Source organism: Amblyomma americanum, chromosome 6 (assembly GCF_052857255.1).
Source record: "Amblyomma americanum isolate KBUSLIRL-KWMA chromosome 6, ASM5285725v1, whole genome shotgun sequence".
Taxonomy (NCBI): domain Eukaryota; kingdom Metazoa; phylum Arthropoda; class Arachnida; order Ixodida; family Ixodidae; genus Amblyomma; species Amblyomma americanum.
The window spans coordinates 86,930,558-86,946,895 of NC_135502.1; the positions used below are offsets into that span (position 1 = coordinate 86,930,558).

The 16,338-nt window shown below is 44.2% G+C and overlaps 1 protein-coding gene and 1 non-coding gene across 3 annotated transcripts in view; one reads left to right on the forward strand and one right to left on the reverse strand.

Annotated features, from left to right (window-relative positions):
- Nucleotides 1–1,224: 1,224 nt before the first annotated feature.
- On the reverse strand, nt 1,225–1,300 carry TRNAG-ACC (transfer RNA glycine (anticodon ACC)). Its single transcript has one exon. It is a non-coding gene; the product is annotated as a tRNA-Gly (tRNA).
- Nucleotides 1,301–2,493: 1,193 nt separating this feature from the next.
- Nucleotides 2,494–16,338, forward strand: part of LOC144093812 (uncharacterized) — a 31,038-nt gene continuing 17,193 nt past the window's right edge. Inside the window, exons 1-9 of one of the 2 annotated variants that reach the window (XM_077627520.1) lie at nt 2,494–2,736; nt 3,320–3,493; nt 4,299–4,362; nt 5,371–5,447; nt 5,546–5,647; nt 6,752–6,953; nt 9,127–9,273; nt 12,490–12,597; nt 14,752–14,855. In XM_077627520.1, coding sequence (XP_077483646.1) covers nt 2,611–2,736; nt 3,320–3,493; nt 4,299–4,362; nt 5,371–5,447; nt 5,546–5,647; nt 6,752–6,953; nt 9,127–9,273; nt 12,490–12,597; nt 14,752–14,855 — 1,104 coding nt within the window. In that variant the 5' untranslated portion in view covers nt 2,494–2,610. The remainder of the gene's footprint in view (nt 2,737–3,319; nt 3,494–4,298; nt 4,363–5,370; nt 5,448–5,545; nt 5,648–6,751; nt 6,954–9,126; nt 9,274–12,489; nt 12,598–14,751; nt 14,856–16,338) is intronic. The other variant, XM_077627521.1, reaches the window with a different exon arrangement.

The following is a 16,338-nucleotide window of genomic DNA, read 5'->3' on the forward strand; positions in this document are numbered from 1 at the left end:
ACAAAAGGCTTTTACAAAGCGTTTTATGCATTGCAGTAATATGCGGCGTTGTCACCTTGTAGTTATAGTGACTTAGTTAAAAGTGTAGTTAAAGTGATTTAGTTAAAATTGTAGTTAAAGTGTAGTTGTAGTTAAAATGTAGTTAAAGTGTCACCTTGTAGTTAATCATGCGCATCTCCAGGCAAAAAAGATATTGTGTCCAACTGGGCTTTCCAATTGAAATGTCCAACTGGTTCCATTTGTGCATTTGGAACCAAGTTGTTGGAAGCAACTAGTCCCAATTGTCTAAGCTGAAGCTGTCAATAATAATAATTGGTTTTTGGGGAAAGGAAATGGCGCAGTATCTGTCTCATAAATCGTTGGACACCTGAACCGCGCAGAACCCGCCGCGGTGACTCAGTGGTTAGCGCGCTCGGCTACTGATCCGGAGTTCCCGGGTTCGAACCCGACCGCGGGGGCTGCGTTTTTATGGAGGCGAAACGCTAAGGCGCCCGTGTGCTGTGCGATGTCAGTGCACGTTAAAGATCCCCAGGTGGTCGAAATTATTCCGGAGCCGTCCACTACGGCACCTCTCTCTTCCTTTCTTCTTTCACTCCCTCCTCTTGTCCTTCCCTTACGGCGCGGTTCAGGTGTCCAACGATATATGAGACAGATACTGCGCCATTTCCTTTTCACAAAAACCAATTATTATTATTATTATGAACCGCGCCGTGAAGGAAGGAATAAAGGGGAGTGAAAGAAGAAAGGAAAGCTGTCAATTGGAAATTGGTTTTTGGGGAAAGGAAATGGCGCAGTATCTGTCTCACTTCTCGGCGGACACCTGAACCGCGCCGTAAGAGAATAGGGGGCAAATAAGGAACTGAGAGATGAAATGAAGAAAGAGGTGCCGTAGGGGAGGGCTCCGGAATCATTTCGACCACCTGGGGATCTTTAACGTGATCCGGAGTCCCGGGTTCGATCCGGGTGAAAGATCCCCAGGTGGTCGAAATTATGCCTGAGCCCTCCACTACGGCACCTCTTTCTTCCTTTCTTCTTTCACTCCCTCCTATATCCCTTCCCTTACGGCGCGGTTCAGGTGTTCAACGATATATGAGACAGATACTGCGCCATTTCCTTTCCCCAAAAACCAATTATTATTATTATTTCGTTTCATTTTTCTTTAACGTGCACTGACATCGCACAGCACACGGACGTCTTTGCGTTTCGCCTCCATCGAAACGCGTGCGCCGCGGTCGGGAACGTTCGAACCCGAGTACTCTGGATCGGTAGCCGAGCGCCCTAACCACTGAGCCACCGCGGCGGGTTTTCAGTTGGTTCCGAATACACAGTTGGAACCAATTGGACATTCCAATCGTTTCCATTTTTTATTGGTTTATAGAAAAGGCGTTATACAACACCTGACAAAGGCCTGCCTTCGTTTACAAAAACAAACAACAAATTAAAACAAACATTTAAAGCATTTGACAGCAACCGACTTCGAACAGAAAACTTAAGTTAAATTAGCAGTACTGTACAGAATTTTGCCTGTCAAATTGAAACCATTAAGTTCCAAATACACAATTGAAACCCATTGGACATTCCAAATGAATCCGATTGGAAACCCGATTGGACCAAAAGTTTTTTTTTTTTTTCTCGCCTGGGTAGAGTCATAGTGTCTATTACTGCTGTTAAGACGGGTGACTCACTTACTCCGTATTCCGTAATACTTGTAGTGAACTCGATACGCGTTATACACTCGCAATGACTGTTTACATTCGACACGAACACCGCGGATGTAATTAACGCACACAAAGGTGTACATTGAACACTGCACACATCCCGTATGTTGCTCTGCTTTCCTTTCACTTGGACCACATAGGGAGCCAGTGAGTGCTGCAGAGGAATACCAACAACGAAAAGATTCAGCAAAGCATGGCAAAAATAAGATATTCATTAATTGTCCGAGAGCCAAATTTAATAGCATGGCAGTTTTCAAAATGTATGCAATTTCAATTTATAGAGCTTTACTCTCATGTTTGTCAAATTTGCTGTTACGCACAGGTCAAATTATGCATTTCAGTATTATACCCGCCGCGGTGGCTCAGTGGTTAGAGTGCTCGACTACTGATCCGGAGTCGCCGGGTTCGAACCCGACCGCGGCGGCTGCGTTTTTATGGAGGAAAAACGCTAAGGCGCCCGTGTGCTGTGCGATGTCAGTGCACGTTAAAGATCCCCAGGTGGTCGAAATTATTCCGGAGCCCTCCACTACGGCACCACTTCTTCCTTTCTTCTTTCACTCCCTCCTTTATCCCTTTCCTTACGGCGCGGTTCAGGTGTCCAACGATATATGAGACAGATACTGCGCCCTTTCCTTTCCCCAAAAACCATTTATTATTATTATTATTATTCAGTATTATATCATGGAAGTTTTCACATTCAAATGCTATGTTGCGCACCGAAACCGAAACAGAATCACGAGTTTCTGTTTAGTCGGATCTCCGCATCATCCAGCAACAATGGCACATCATTTTTCGCACCCGCATTCGCTCGCTCACTTCGTTATTTACACAGCTGAGATTACGTGTGATTCCCTCCTGTGCAAATGCTTTTAGCCAGCTCACCTTAGCCATCATGATAGCAGCAGCGGTGTTACTACCGTTGCTTATTCAATCCGCGTTAGCATATTTTAATTTGGAGGAGCTCAGAAGTTTTAATTATGAAGTTGACATCGTGAGCACTCCAGTGAAGATCGGTGACGTGAGTCCTTGTGTTACGCTTCCATATCCTGATGTGCAGAGAAGTTGACGCCTTCGATACGTAGCAAAATGTTATTGAGGAGTGTGTACACAAAGATCTTGGCCGATGTCCCCCTTTTTTACTTTGATCACCAGCCTACAAGCTGACCACAAGCATGCAATGTAATATGCTGTTTTGACCCGTGAAAGATTTGGACGTTATGATTGAAAATAATCCCTTTGAGGAGTGGTCGGCGTTAGCTTTCTTTCGTGGGAGGAAGGTTTGCATGTTTGTAAACTTAGTGAATAGTCGAGCAGGGCACTAAAAGGAACCTTTCTGAACGCAAATTATTTTAGGCGGTGCTGCCCCTTTTCTAGGGCTGTATGTACACATGTGCCGCCACTGCTGGTAGAGGTTAAGACGCGTCATCAAAATGACATCCACTTTAGGGCACGTTGCATGCGAAGTGTTAAATCATTGCTGTTTGGATGTTTTGCTCTCTTTTTAATGCACAGAGAACTGCATCATTCTTCTGAGCGCTTTTTGCGTGTTTCTAAACGAACGTTTTATGGCTTTCTCATTCATTGGCGTTTGTTTTCTCTAGGATGTCGGGCAGTCAGTAATGCTGATGACAACAAAATTCGGACAAGAGTATCAGTGCTCCCTGCCAGAGAATTCCTACCCGACAGAACATGCGGAATCTGATGAGACTGAGGAAGAGGCCCCTAATGTATTAAAGTTGCTGGAGCCGCTGAGAAGTCTGCCTTGTTTGACTAAGGTAAAACATTGTGGTTGCTTCTTGCGGGATGTAATGACTGTTGTTGTAATGAGACTATTTCATTTTGTGGGAACCACTTCGTTTGCTCCTCTTTGAGCTTCAGAACTTGTTAATCTTTCTATCACTCCTTTTGCCCTAGGCAAGATCAGATTGCTACCTGTAGGCTCAGAGTGATTAACTTTATTTTCATGTGGTGTTAAGAAGCTGCTGAAGTCATTTCTCGTTCATATATTCATGCATGTGGGGAAGGCGTTTAAAAATTAACAGCTGGCATTTCATTTATTATGTGGTTTAGTTTGTAAAGTTCTGTACTGGGCATTGCAATCTTGCTGACATATTGAGGAATTTTAAGTCTATTGTTGGTACCTTGACTGCATTTGGGGGCTGCCTTTTCTTAGGCGGCCAGGCAGACTTGGGATGACAGTATATCTGGCACAGCATTGGCACCATTGCATTTAACTGTTCGCTTCATTATTGTCCACTAAGGAGCACTAAAACATTGCAGTGCATGATGATATGTACACCTCGAGTCATAAGTTTATGAAGCACGACATTGGCAAAGAGTTTTATTTTCTTTGCATACAGGGCGCATTGCTAGTGATTCATTGGTGCACTGTGAAAATAGCACTCTCAGAATTTGGCTACATTTATCTATTCCAAGCTGAAGACGGCATTGCAGTCAAGTTTTTTTGCTAATATTACGTTCTAGAAACTTTTTACTGCAGCTGTATCAGCCATGTCACATAAAAATCAGGAGTGTTAGGTGGTTGCATGGTAAGTAATGTCTAGTTTCTACTTCTTTCAGACAAAGAACTGGTGGACATATGAAATCTGTTATGGAAAGTCAATCAAGCAGTTCCACGTTGAAAGTAAGAACTTTGACTTTTTTTTTTCTTTCATTGAGTACTAAGTTTATTTTTTTTTCTTACATTAAATACGAAGTTGATCAAGATAAGATTCATTTATAAACTTTTTGTCTTAGCCATTGATAAATGTAAAGAAACTGCTATGTAACTTACTAATTAGTAATCTTTGCTGTAATATAAAATTTTGTGATTATGTGTTGCTTTGAGGAGGTCCATCTTTATTGGTCTGTGTGCATTTGATGATCTAGGATGAAATTTTGCAGCAAGTGCATAGACAACCAAGTTACATGCTTCAGAAAGGATTTTTCATTTTACACTTCTTACATGAAATACCTGTTTTAATTGTTTGAGTGTAGTTCAGCTTCATTTCTTATGTCAGCATCAATCTGCCCTTAGCATACAAAAGGCTGCACGATACGCAAGCAGTATATATAACCTGGTAGATATTACTCTTATCTTCTGTGTCGCTTTTTTTCTATCACTGAGAAAGTTCCTCACGAGTCCGCTCACACCACCTCAGCTGAAATTGTGCCAACCATCAATTGCTGATGACAAACAGCATTTCTCTGAGAAAATTAAGCGCAGGCATTAACTTAGCATGGTTTCAAAATGCACCAAAATGCATTTAATCTAGAAAATACTCTGACAGTGAACATGAACTGTTGCATTGCCCTACAGTCACTCATGCTTTTCCAGTATGCACTAGGTTCAACGTGGGAACCTAGGCACTTCAGCGTGGGAGTTTGGAGGAGTGGCTGACTCTTTCTGGCAGCTGCAAACTTGTTCATTTGTCACTGCTTGTTCTTCATGCTAAACGTGTTCCCAGCGAGGATTGGTAGTTTCGGACACCACAATTAATGTTATCGAAAAAGTTTTCTTGTTCTCTGTTGTCCTGGAGACAGTTGTCCAGAGCAAGGCATATATGCTGTCCAGCCTTCTACATAAATTTTGAGTCGGGTCATTTCTTTTTTTCTCATGCGGAGACTTTATTTAGTGCTTGTATTTTTTCAGATGGGAAGCCAGAAGGTGCCATTATATTTCTCGGGCTCTACGAATCTGATTTCGACTGGAATAACGAAACAAACTTGGTATGTCCAGTATGTCCTTACGGACTTGGTTCTGTGTGAACAGTGCTTTGTGTATGTGTGAGTGACAAGCCAAACACGTCTGCACCCCCCATGTGTAGGAGCAGTTCAACAAGACAGGCCAGCAGAAGTACCACAGTCAAATCTATAGCCATGGCTCCAAATGTGACATCACCGGTGTCCCGAGGAAGGCTGAAGTTAGGGTAAGTTGGGGACCCCTCGCATTGTCACCCCTCTGCTTCAGGTGGCAAAGCCTTTCAACACTGCTTTTCCAGCCTTTCCCATGCTTCTTTCTATATTTGAACATGCTTTTTAGCTTCTGTTTCATGGGCTTGCCTTGAGATTTGTTGGTTGCTGGAAGTAGGTTGCTGTAATTGGCTGCCTCTTTGCATGAGAGAAGACAAGAGCAAGTTCACAATGAAAATCTTGAAAAAAAGAAGATGAAACATGGTGGCACATATAAATGGCCTAGTGCCGGGGGAGCATTGCAAGTAATTTTTATCCCTGTCATTATTATCATCAGCAGCATGCATCGTTTATTGTACCAGCAATAGTTTCACGAGAACTGCTGCATAAAAGCGGTAAAGAACCAAATACAAGTAAAGAATAAAACAATGCAGTCACCAGTGCATCCCACAGACACGAAATAACATACATGCATCACGGTTTCAGTGACTAAATGACATAGAGCACGAAATACTGTTGGAAATGTGGAAAAGAATTAATGCACCAAATAGGTGGTGAGAGTTTAGTTCATTAATATTGGATCTAGGGTGGTTGCATTGCTCATATTAGGTGGAATGTAAGGAGGGTTGGTCAGTTGTGTTTATTGGGCCGTGTATGCACTCTATGCAGGAAGAGCAAAAACCTATGTGTGCTGACTGCACTTAAAAAGTGTACTTGCATAGTGTGTTCAACTATTGGGGTTTTTGCTAACACAGCTGCTGTTGCCCTGTTATGTTCACTTTAGACTAGTGTTACGAGCCGAACAAAGTGTAAAAATCTACTCATACATTCTCTCAATCATACTTCTCCATTCTGACTTGTATTAACTACATTTTAATCTTAAATTTTATAGCAGTATGGGCATGTTTGATGGGAATTATGATGTTAGTCACGAAGACATGAAGTCCCAGTTTCTTTTACTTGTGAAGTGACCATACTGCACTTCAATACAAGGAAATTCAAGACATCATAACGTTAACGAAACTGCGGGTTTTGTGAAAACTAATGGGAACCAGTCTCTGAGCGCGCGGACTTTATTTCGCACTGCGGCTCTATCTTATTTTTTCTTTCTTGCTTTTCAGTACTACTGCGATGAGGAATCGACCGACTACGTTGATAGCGTGGAGGAGCCTGAGACGTGCAGCTACGTCTTCACAGTGCACACATCCAGGGTGTGCGCATTCCCTCCGCTCAAGCGAATCTCTCCCTCCAAGCCCCACACAATCTCGTGCAGCCCTAGGCTCACTGAGAAGCAGTACCAGAGGTACCTGGAGGTCAAAGAAAGTATGTCACTATGTCTGTCGTGCTATTTTGCGTTTTTGCTTTCTTGATTGCATTCAGTAAAGGGACACTGGGTGCAACGCAACTCAATTTTTATTCTTTGTGAAAATCGCCTCTGTGGCTCTAGGTGGCCATGTGAATGTTTGTTTGCCAGTAGAAAATGCATTTACTACTGAGAAAATCAATTAAATAATTTTCCTGCCGCTGAGTTCAAACTCGTGATGTCAAGGCCAAGCAGGATTCTGGGATCACCATTTTGAAGAGAATACCAGTGTAGCCTAACCTCATGAAATTGAGCACAAAATATGTGTGTCATGGTTGCAGTTTCCTCTCGAAAGATTGTGACGATGGTGACACCTAAGTTTCATTCTTGGACCTTTCTAGCTTGTAAAAGCTCCATTTTCACTGAATTTAGTCCTGTTGTCATTTTAATTCGATAATCTATTTATACAGCCAACTTCAGGTTGTCCTGAATGTTCCTTTGAGGTTTCCTGCTTTTTCTCAACATGCACTGCTGCTGTTTGCTTATTGCCTTTTTCTCAGCTTTCTCTCATATTTAAAAAGAGTTCAATGTGCCACTTTTATGGGAGACTCGAAACACCAGATGGAAAGGAAAACGTGGTTTCCCAGCTTGGGAGCCATCGATACTGCCAGAGCCATTTTCAAGTAGATTCCCTTGTGCACAATGAAAGCTGTTCAGCAGTTTTCCTGCAAGACAGTCCTATAGATGCCCATCTTTGAGGCGTGTGTGTGATACACGTAGGCGACACCGTTGATACTCTGAGAGAGACATAGGCATACCTATGTTTGCTGTAGGACGTGTGCGTTGTGTGGGATGTGTGTGATGCATTTGCTCTTGTGTACTCCTCTTCTGAATCCTTATGAGAGACGAGTGCAAGTTGATGTGTACATGGACGTGTGCCTCGTCAGGGACACTCCATGTAATTCACTGTATTGTGACATAATCACCATCCACGTACATTCTGCCTCTTTCTTTCCTTTCATTTCTTTCCTCTTTCCCCTGGTATAGAGTAGAAGGGCAGTGTCACGTATCTACTGGCCAACCTCTCCACCTTTCCTCTCATCAATGTTTCCTCTCTCTTTTTTATGCGAAGCATACTAGCCGCACAACCAAGCTCTTCCTTGCTGCGCCGCGCGCGGCCGCGTAGCTACCACTTGACCTACATCGGCGCACCACGTGATATGACGTCACAACAGCCGTGAAAGCTGGGTGGCTCAACTCGTGCGCTCGCTTGCGGACGCGCAGCCTCCACCGGCGGCCTAACTCCCGCTCCTACCGCTAGGAGATACTGACGTCACGCAATTGTATAAAAGGCAACGCACTCGTTGAGTCAGTTGAGCAGCGAGATGTCGGCCAGGAAGAGGGCGGCTCGCCAGACCGCAAAGCGCAAGTTACAAAGAGCCACGGAAACGGGAGAAGAACGAGAAGTACGGCTTGCCAAGCGACGTATGCTTCGCATCCTAGGCTTAACCATAAGCTAAGCCAGGCCATTTTTTTTCTTTTGGTTTCCCTGTGTGACATAAGAACAAAAAGAAATCATGGTTGCAAGACATCTGACAGCACTGGTAGTTGTAGGTAGGCTCACTACCGCAGCGGTGTCCCAGTCGTTTGAGCATCCGCCTCGCATGCGGGAGGTGCGGGGTTCGATCCCCAGTGTCGCCGGGTGCCCACCGGTGATAACAATGGCTACAAGCTTTCCCCTGCTTGGTGCTCGGCTTATGTAGGGTGAAATGCTTGGGAAATGGGTCTTTGTCCCCGCCTTGAAAAAAAAAAAACCTTGTGACATGGCGCTCTTTGGCTACAGACGCTCTTTAGCCTCAGGACAGGCTCACTGCTTTAAAGCCAAACGGTTCCCCTGCACAACCTCAGTGACTCTTCAAAAGCATGGAAATATGAAGCCTTGATGTCTCCGGTTTCCTTTACTCACCTGTAGGGATGAAGGCTAACAGAGAGGCCTTAAAACAAATTTAATGCAGCATAGCATGCTTTGGAAAGGAATGTGACTGGGAAAAACTAGAGAAGGAATTATTGTTTATACATTTGTTCATGTTGCCTTGTTGTTGGTGGTGGTGGTGACTACAATATGTTGCTCTTTTCCTCTGTGCATTGGTTTAAGCAATGTCAGTTGTAACTATTCTTCACTCCCCTTGTCAGATGAGAAGAGATTGGAGGAAGAGAGGAGAAAGGTGTGGCTCTCGGAGCAGCAGAAAAACCTGGAAGCCATCAAATCTTTTGTGAAAAAGGAGCCCAGCAACACTCTTACCAATCTAGAGAAGCCCATAGTGGACGTTGTTGAAAATGGTGAGTGTGTTAGGTTGCCTGGACACCAGAAATTTAACTCACTTCGGTGCTGTCGGCATTTTTTGTGTTTGTTAGCACAATTGGTTTGTTGCATTAAACAAAGAGACTCGGACAAACCTTCATCTCTCAATTCTTTGCACTTGAAGGGTACTGAAAGCCTGTTTGGTTTATGCCGAGTTCTAATTGACGAGGCCCTATTCAATAAGCTTGATTTTAATGAGAGCAAATTGGCAGTTTAAATGAAGTGAGTTGAAGTTGACATCCTACCTTGCATCACTCGGCAAGCTTCCGGCCTGTACACGTTTGTTTCTGACTGATGCAGACTAGTTTGAGTGCAAGAATTTTGGTGCTGCGTAAATCTGACCTCTTACTGGTGTCATGTCTAAGGTGTAAATCTGTATTTTATACCAAAAGTTAACCTTAATTTATGCTCATGTGTTGCCAAAGATGCATTGTCCATTTCTTGCCGCGAAACATGTCCTCCTTCAGGGCTGGTTGTTGCTAAGACAGGTGTATGTTTATAATAAATGTGGGTTCAAAGTTTTGACTGATTAAAGCTGTTATCCTTAATTTATTAATTCATACCCCTGCTTCTGTGGAAAATAATTGTGGAGTATGGAAGAAATTGGCACCAATCTGTGGCTTCTTCATTTCTTGGTAGGAAGTAGAAAATTTGAGCAGCATTGTGGGGCCACTTGCCTAGCAGCTGCTTATTGACTTGCAGTGGGTCTTAGCTATGTCAGCTGTTGTGTTAAGTCGGTAATATGCATTTAATCTGCCTTTTCTTCAACTCTCCTTTAAGCATGATGCAACAGCTTTTGAGACTTTTTGAGCGACCTCGAGCTTTCCTGCAAAGTGACTGCCAAATAATTGTAATCAGTCCATCGCCAGAATTAATACTTGTACTAGTGAAGAGTGATTTGGTTTATGGTTTATGGGGTTTAACATCCCAAAGCTACTCAGGCTATGAGGGACACCATAGTGTATGGCTCCGGATAATGTAAATCACCTGGGGTTCTTTAATGTGCACTGACATCGCACAGTACATAGCCTCAAGCGTTTCGCCTCTGTCAAACTGCAAGCGCCGCAGCTTGGATCAGACCCACATCTGTCAGGTCAGCAGCTGAGCACCATAACCACTGAGCCACCACGATGGCTGCTAGTGAAGAGAGAGGAGTTCATGCTAGTGAGGAGTGATACCATAACAACTGTCTTTTGATGCAAAAACTTGGCACGTTATGTATTGATTTTTCAAAAAGGCATAATTGTATATGCTTTATTACAACTATATTAGTTGCTAATTCGATCCCCATTAACTCAGAGATCCGGATAATTCGAACTGCCGGCGCAGTGCTGGCCAGCATCTATGCAAGTCTGTTGTGTTGCTCGCTCGCTTTTCCGGACTTGCGAATCTCGCACCGGCTTATTCGAACAGGCTCCCAACGGGAGGACATGTCTAGGTACGAGCGGCACTTTAAGTGATCATCAACATCGCCTTTATCAAACATGAGTTTCATGCTGCAAAGTCGCTCGCACGCCTCAAACGTGCGTGCAACGGCAGGCGTGACAAATAATGGATAGCCCTGTCTCTGAATAGCGAGACCGCTTAGTTTCAGTTTCGCTTTCCTGAGCTTCACGCCAGCCCACAATGACGACGGCTGTTGGCCGAGCACCAGCCAGCCAGCCATGCCCAGGTGCCGTTTCAGACATTGATTGGCGTTGTTGTGCTCTCCCTCTCTTCCACCTGCTCCGCATAGTTCTTGCATTTGCACCAAAACTGCGCACCAAACCTTATGACTGGGGCTCTACCGCTACTGCATCACACCGTGAAGCGTGCTGGCGAGGCCCTTTATATTTTGGAGCAGTTCTGTTTTCGTGCTCCTGACAGCGTGCCTCCAATAGCACTGATACGCATGTGAAAAATAATCATTGTCATGCTGTCCTCATCTCAAAAGCAGGCGACTATTGTCCTGTCTTTCACCAAATAAATTTACCGTGAAGCAAGAGGTTCTGGTTAGTTTCTTTCAGGGTCATTCGGTTATTCGAACTTTGGATAATTTGAACATTTTTTCGGTCCCTTAAGTCCAAATCAACAAGCTTTTACGAATGACATCAGGTATTTTGCAGCTAATTTTCGTCCAGTGTTAAACGGCGCTAGGGCTTGCATAGACTCATGACTGCTTACCCTGCAGTGAAAAACAGACCTTTATCAATCACTCGTGGAAGTAAGTTTGGAAAGTACACAAGAGGCCCATTTCTTGAAAGGAGAATTGCAAAAAATTTATAAAAAGAAAAAAAGAAATAAGTTTTCTGCACAAGCAGTCAAGAGCTTTTTCAGATGTGAGCACGAGTTTACTAAGAATGTGAAAGTGCCAAGAACACAATTCCAACTGTTTAGTTGGTGTTGCATAGTACTTGAGACGATTGCAGTACAACTACTGTCACACTTTACCGGAACACACTTTTGGCACTAATTAATTTTTCTGCATCAGTTTTCTAACGCTGTCATTGAACATGCTAGCCAGAAGTCAGAGCAAGTGCTTGTATTAGCCGATTTCAGTGCATACCGGTATGCGTAGGTGTCATCCTGGCTTTTCTTTTCCCTGGGCATTTTCTGCAGTACAGTGAAATATGTAAGTGGAATAGTGCTGTAATTTTCAATGCCAGGAGCATATGTGGCTGAGAGGCGCAATGGCGTGAATAAATCATCATCCTTACTTGTCGCTGTACATTGCCAACATGCTAACATTGGCCTTATGTGGGATGAAAAAGTTGTTAGCTAAAAACATTCACTATAGCTCCATATCACAGCCATGGGTAACAGTGTACTAGAGAGGCAAGGACTTAGAAGAGAGGAGAGACCACCTTCCAGCTGAATTTAAGTACAGAGCTGTAGCTGTAATGTACGCATAGTAGATGGCCCGCACTGCAGAAGAAGATGCATTACAACCACAGCTGCATAAGTCAAATTATTGGAAGTCTCTCTTCTTCCTTCTAAATTCCCGTGTTTAGTGCTAGCTGTTGGTACCAACTGCTGTGCTTGTGTAGGTGCTGTTTGAGAAATTTCTTAGACCCTGAAAAATTTTCTTCCAGCTGTGCAACACTCAAATATGGGCACTTTCGTTGGAATCTTTGCACTTTCACTTCTTTCACTGTTTCATTCATCATTGAGAAAAAAAAAAAAAAACTTCCGTTATTATGTACCTGTCTTTCTAGAGCAAGAAACGGTTGTACCAGAAAAACGTGAGAGTGACAATGGCCACACATCTGGTGCGGGATCCGCTGCTGCGACCTCTGGGATTGACCATGCTGTTCTCGGAGACGGTGCGTGGCGTTGCTTGTATGAACTAGCTTTCTCCAGAAATGATGCTGAGGCTTGCCCATTCTTCTTCTGTGGTAGTTATTCGTAAAAGAGAAACGTCCCAGAGGCAGTGCTCCCAAGTTTTGAGAGGCGGATTTTACAAAGCCCAAGCAAGCCACTCACACCAGTGAGTGAAGCTCTAAGTCTTTCTATTCCGGGGGTGTCAGATTACTTAATGTAAAAATTGCGGTGAAAGGGGCACTCTTGATCACATAATTTGGGAATGCGCCGATTCCGCGGGCGCTGGCTTAAACATCAACAGTAGAGAAGCCTGGGAAGTTTCGCTGCGGAGCGAGGAGCCAGCCATCCAGCAGCAAGCCACCCGCCTGGTGGCTGAGGCCGTGAAGAAACAATGCACATTCACTAGTCCTTAGTCTGCATCCCCTACCCACGTCCCAGGCCTGTATGCCGGGACCGTCCGTGGATTTGGGGGCTCCTTCTCAGTCGACCAATGAAGTTTTCATTCATAATTTCAAATTACTTTTTGAAAAGTTGTAGATGTAGAGGAAAAGGAAATGGGGCTGGTGATTGACGTGATGGAAAACAGACGCTGGTTACAAAAACTTTCAAGTTCAAATCGAGCATCTGAGCAGTGGCTGTCTTTTATTTGTTCTCTGAGCATCACAGAGAATTTGGACGAAAACAAGGAGTGATGTAAAATGATCTGCTAGGCATTGCAAATCACTGGCAAAACAGTCAGGTGTTCAGTTATTGGTCATTCATATTAAAAGTTTCACTGCAGGGGAACTACTTTTTTGGCGCGGATGGAGTTGGAGTGAATAGGTGTGCTAGCTTTGGCAGTCTTGCATGCTGTGTATGAAATAGATCAAGGTCTTGAAAATGAAGGTCCGAGATAAAATGCCTTAAGAACAATGGGTGAAGAAAGTTGAGCACTGTTTTTTTTTTTTTACGGATATGCAGCTTATGTGCTGAGAATTGAAAAAGCGCCAAACAAAGCTGTCTGGGTGTTAGAGATAGTGTTTTCCTGATGCTGTCTGTGGCATAATCTACAGGTCATACTTGGATAAAGCGTCCCATAGCCTGCCAACTTTTTACATGGGGCGCTTAGTAATAAATTAAGGCATATCTAGTTTTCCACTCTAGTCAGACCAGCTTTTTCTCTGCTGAACATTTTTCAAATTTAGGCATGCCATGAGCAACAGCAGTTACATTTGAGCCACAGCTGACCTCATGTCAGTCTCATGACAATCAGAAACAATTTTTGAAGCTTTCTTAAGGAGATGTTTCAGTTCTTAGCTATAAATGGTCATTAGTTCAGTGAAGCTAAGTCAGTGAGAAAAGTTTAGAGTTAGTAAAAATAAATGGTGAGCAAGGTTAGAGGTAGAAGTGGAAGAGGGAATGATTTGCAAGCTGTCGTTTACACTAATGTTAGGTTCACACCATTAAAAGGTGTGCGCGATCCTACAACAACTACATTGCGGTGCTCATTGGGAGCAGTATTTGCCGCTTTCTTGGCACATTTTGGCTGTAGTAGGCATTTGCCAGGGGACCTTATACTGGTCGCTTGACCATGGGCTTGGAAGGCTCTCCGGGAAATTTTGGTATTCTTTTGTTTTGTTTGCTGCATGGGTCTCGGCTCACAGCTATGCTGAAGCGGATTGCTGATGGTTTTCAACCAAGATAACCAAGAGAAGGCAAGCGTACCAGGGGACGTCAGAGGGTCAGGCGGGCAGAAGGAATTAGGAAGTTTGTGGGGATAAAATGGCCGCAGCTGGCACAGGACAGGGTTAAATGGAAGGAGATGGGAGAGGCCTTTTTCCTACAGTGGACGCAGTTTGTCAGTGGTGGTGGTGATGTGTTCCTGCATATTTTTATCTTTAGTTATTCCGCATCATTGCAACCCTCTTTCTTCCTCTCTCCACTTTCCCCGGTGCAAAGCAGCAGGCCAGAGAATAATCACTTAGGCTAGCCTGTTTGCCTTTCTATCTTAATAAACTCTCTCTTTTATACTCACTGTGAAGTTGTGGTATACATTACCTTGTTAAGTTTTGATAAGGACGCATCACTAGTAACCATATGAAGAAGGCATGCCTGATGTGAATGCGTGTGTGCAAAAAGAATAATTTGATGTGCCACCTGATGTCTTGGCTGTGCAGGACAGCAAGGGCTGCCTACTGAACAGGCACACAGTAATGAAGAGCCGGCCCAGGAGAGCACGCAGAACGATTTGGCAAAACAATTCAAGGAACTGTTCAATAAGGTCAGTTCATTTATTGTTTACTGTTACATGAAGCATATGAATGCATTTTGCACAACTCTTATTATTGCACGGGCTGGCCCATTATGTTTTTATTTCTTTTTTCCGGGTGTCTCATGATAGTTGCTGTCATATATGGTGGTCACTGGACACTCTTGCACTTTCTGTCTGATTTTCAAGCATTTTGCACATATGGCTGCACGGCCTACACTTTCGGAATTGCGCGTTGGTCATGTCAGTGCAAAATCGCAGCACCCCTAGCAGTTCCGCTGTGAGCCACCGAGTGAAGAAGAAGTTGGCAGACCATATCAGTCGTTCTGATAACCACTAAGAGGTGGCAGAAGGCTTTGCATGGCAGTTAGTGCATCTTTCCTCTCCTCAGAATTTCCTCCTCCTCGCAGCACTAGGCTCAATTGAGCGTGCATTTGAGATTGGGGACCCAAAAGTGCACAGACCCATTTCACCTGAGCCACTAGCATCTGACTCTAATTTTAATTTAAGTGTCACTACGGTGGACCTGTTGCCAGCAGAATTGCACAAGGCTACTCCCACCTTTATGAAGCTCACAACATTAACCGCAACCTCAACCCCCATCAGAAGAAGGTTCCCCCAGCTATCACTGTAGGACATCCTAAATGTCATGCGGGGGTCCTAAAATTTTTTTAGAGTACAGCTCTTAGATGCCCGTTCCTGGCTTACACGTTGTCGTCGGTTTAACCGGCACAGCTATAGCAAAGCGAAGAGCACGGCGAAGGACGAAAGTAGGGCGGTGATGAAGAGAGGACAGGAATGGAAATGTGCAGGAGGGAGTAGAGGTGGAAGAGAGAAAGGCCTTCGGTGAGAGTGGCGAAGGGTATGGCAAGGGCAGGCAAGAGGGGTTGTGCTCAATTTGTGCTAGCCGTTGTGTAATGACTTTCTAAACGCATTTTCAGATAGACGTCATGCTTAGAATGTGCATCGCGACCACTTGTGCAAGAGCCACTGCGGTGGATGCGGTAGCAGGCAGATGCCCCAGCATCCCCTCCGTTTAAAGGGGTACACATTGGAGGCTTTGTGAAAAAAGGCGCACTGCCTTGCCCAAATGAGGCGTTTTTTTGTGCAAAGATTGTGGGCCCCTTAATTTTTTCACAGGAGCATGGTTGATTATTTTTCGAATCAGTGTAAGATTACCTCAGAACCGCTTGTTGCAACTTGAGTCCACCCTGGATAGGCAATCAAACCATCAACCAGTACATGCATGGGCATCTATGGAGGCTGTTTGGGGAGTTCATGCCATTTATCATAGGAAAAGGCATGCGCTGCTTTTAATGTGTGGGCCTCCTGCCTTGTGGCCCGCTCCAAATGAAGACGCATATTTTGTGGCTTCAGCATTCCTCCTTAAAGCAATAAGACAAGCACGTTACAACACATTCGCACAGGGAGCAGCAGACACTGAGGAGGACGCCGCAACCGGGCAAGGGTTGCACTGGACTGATGCACACCACTG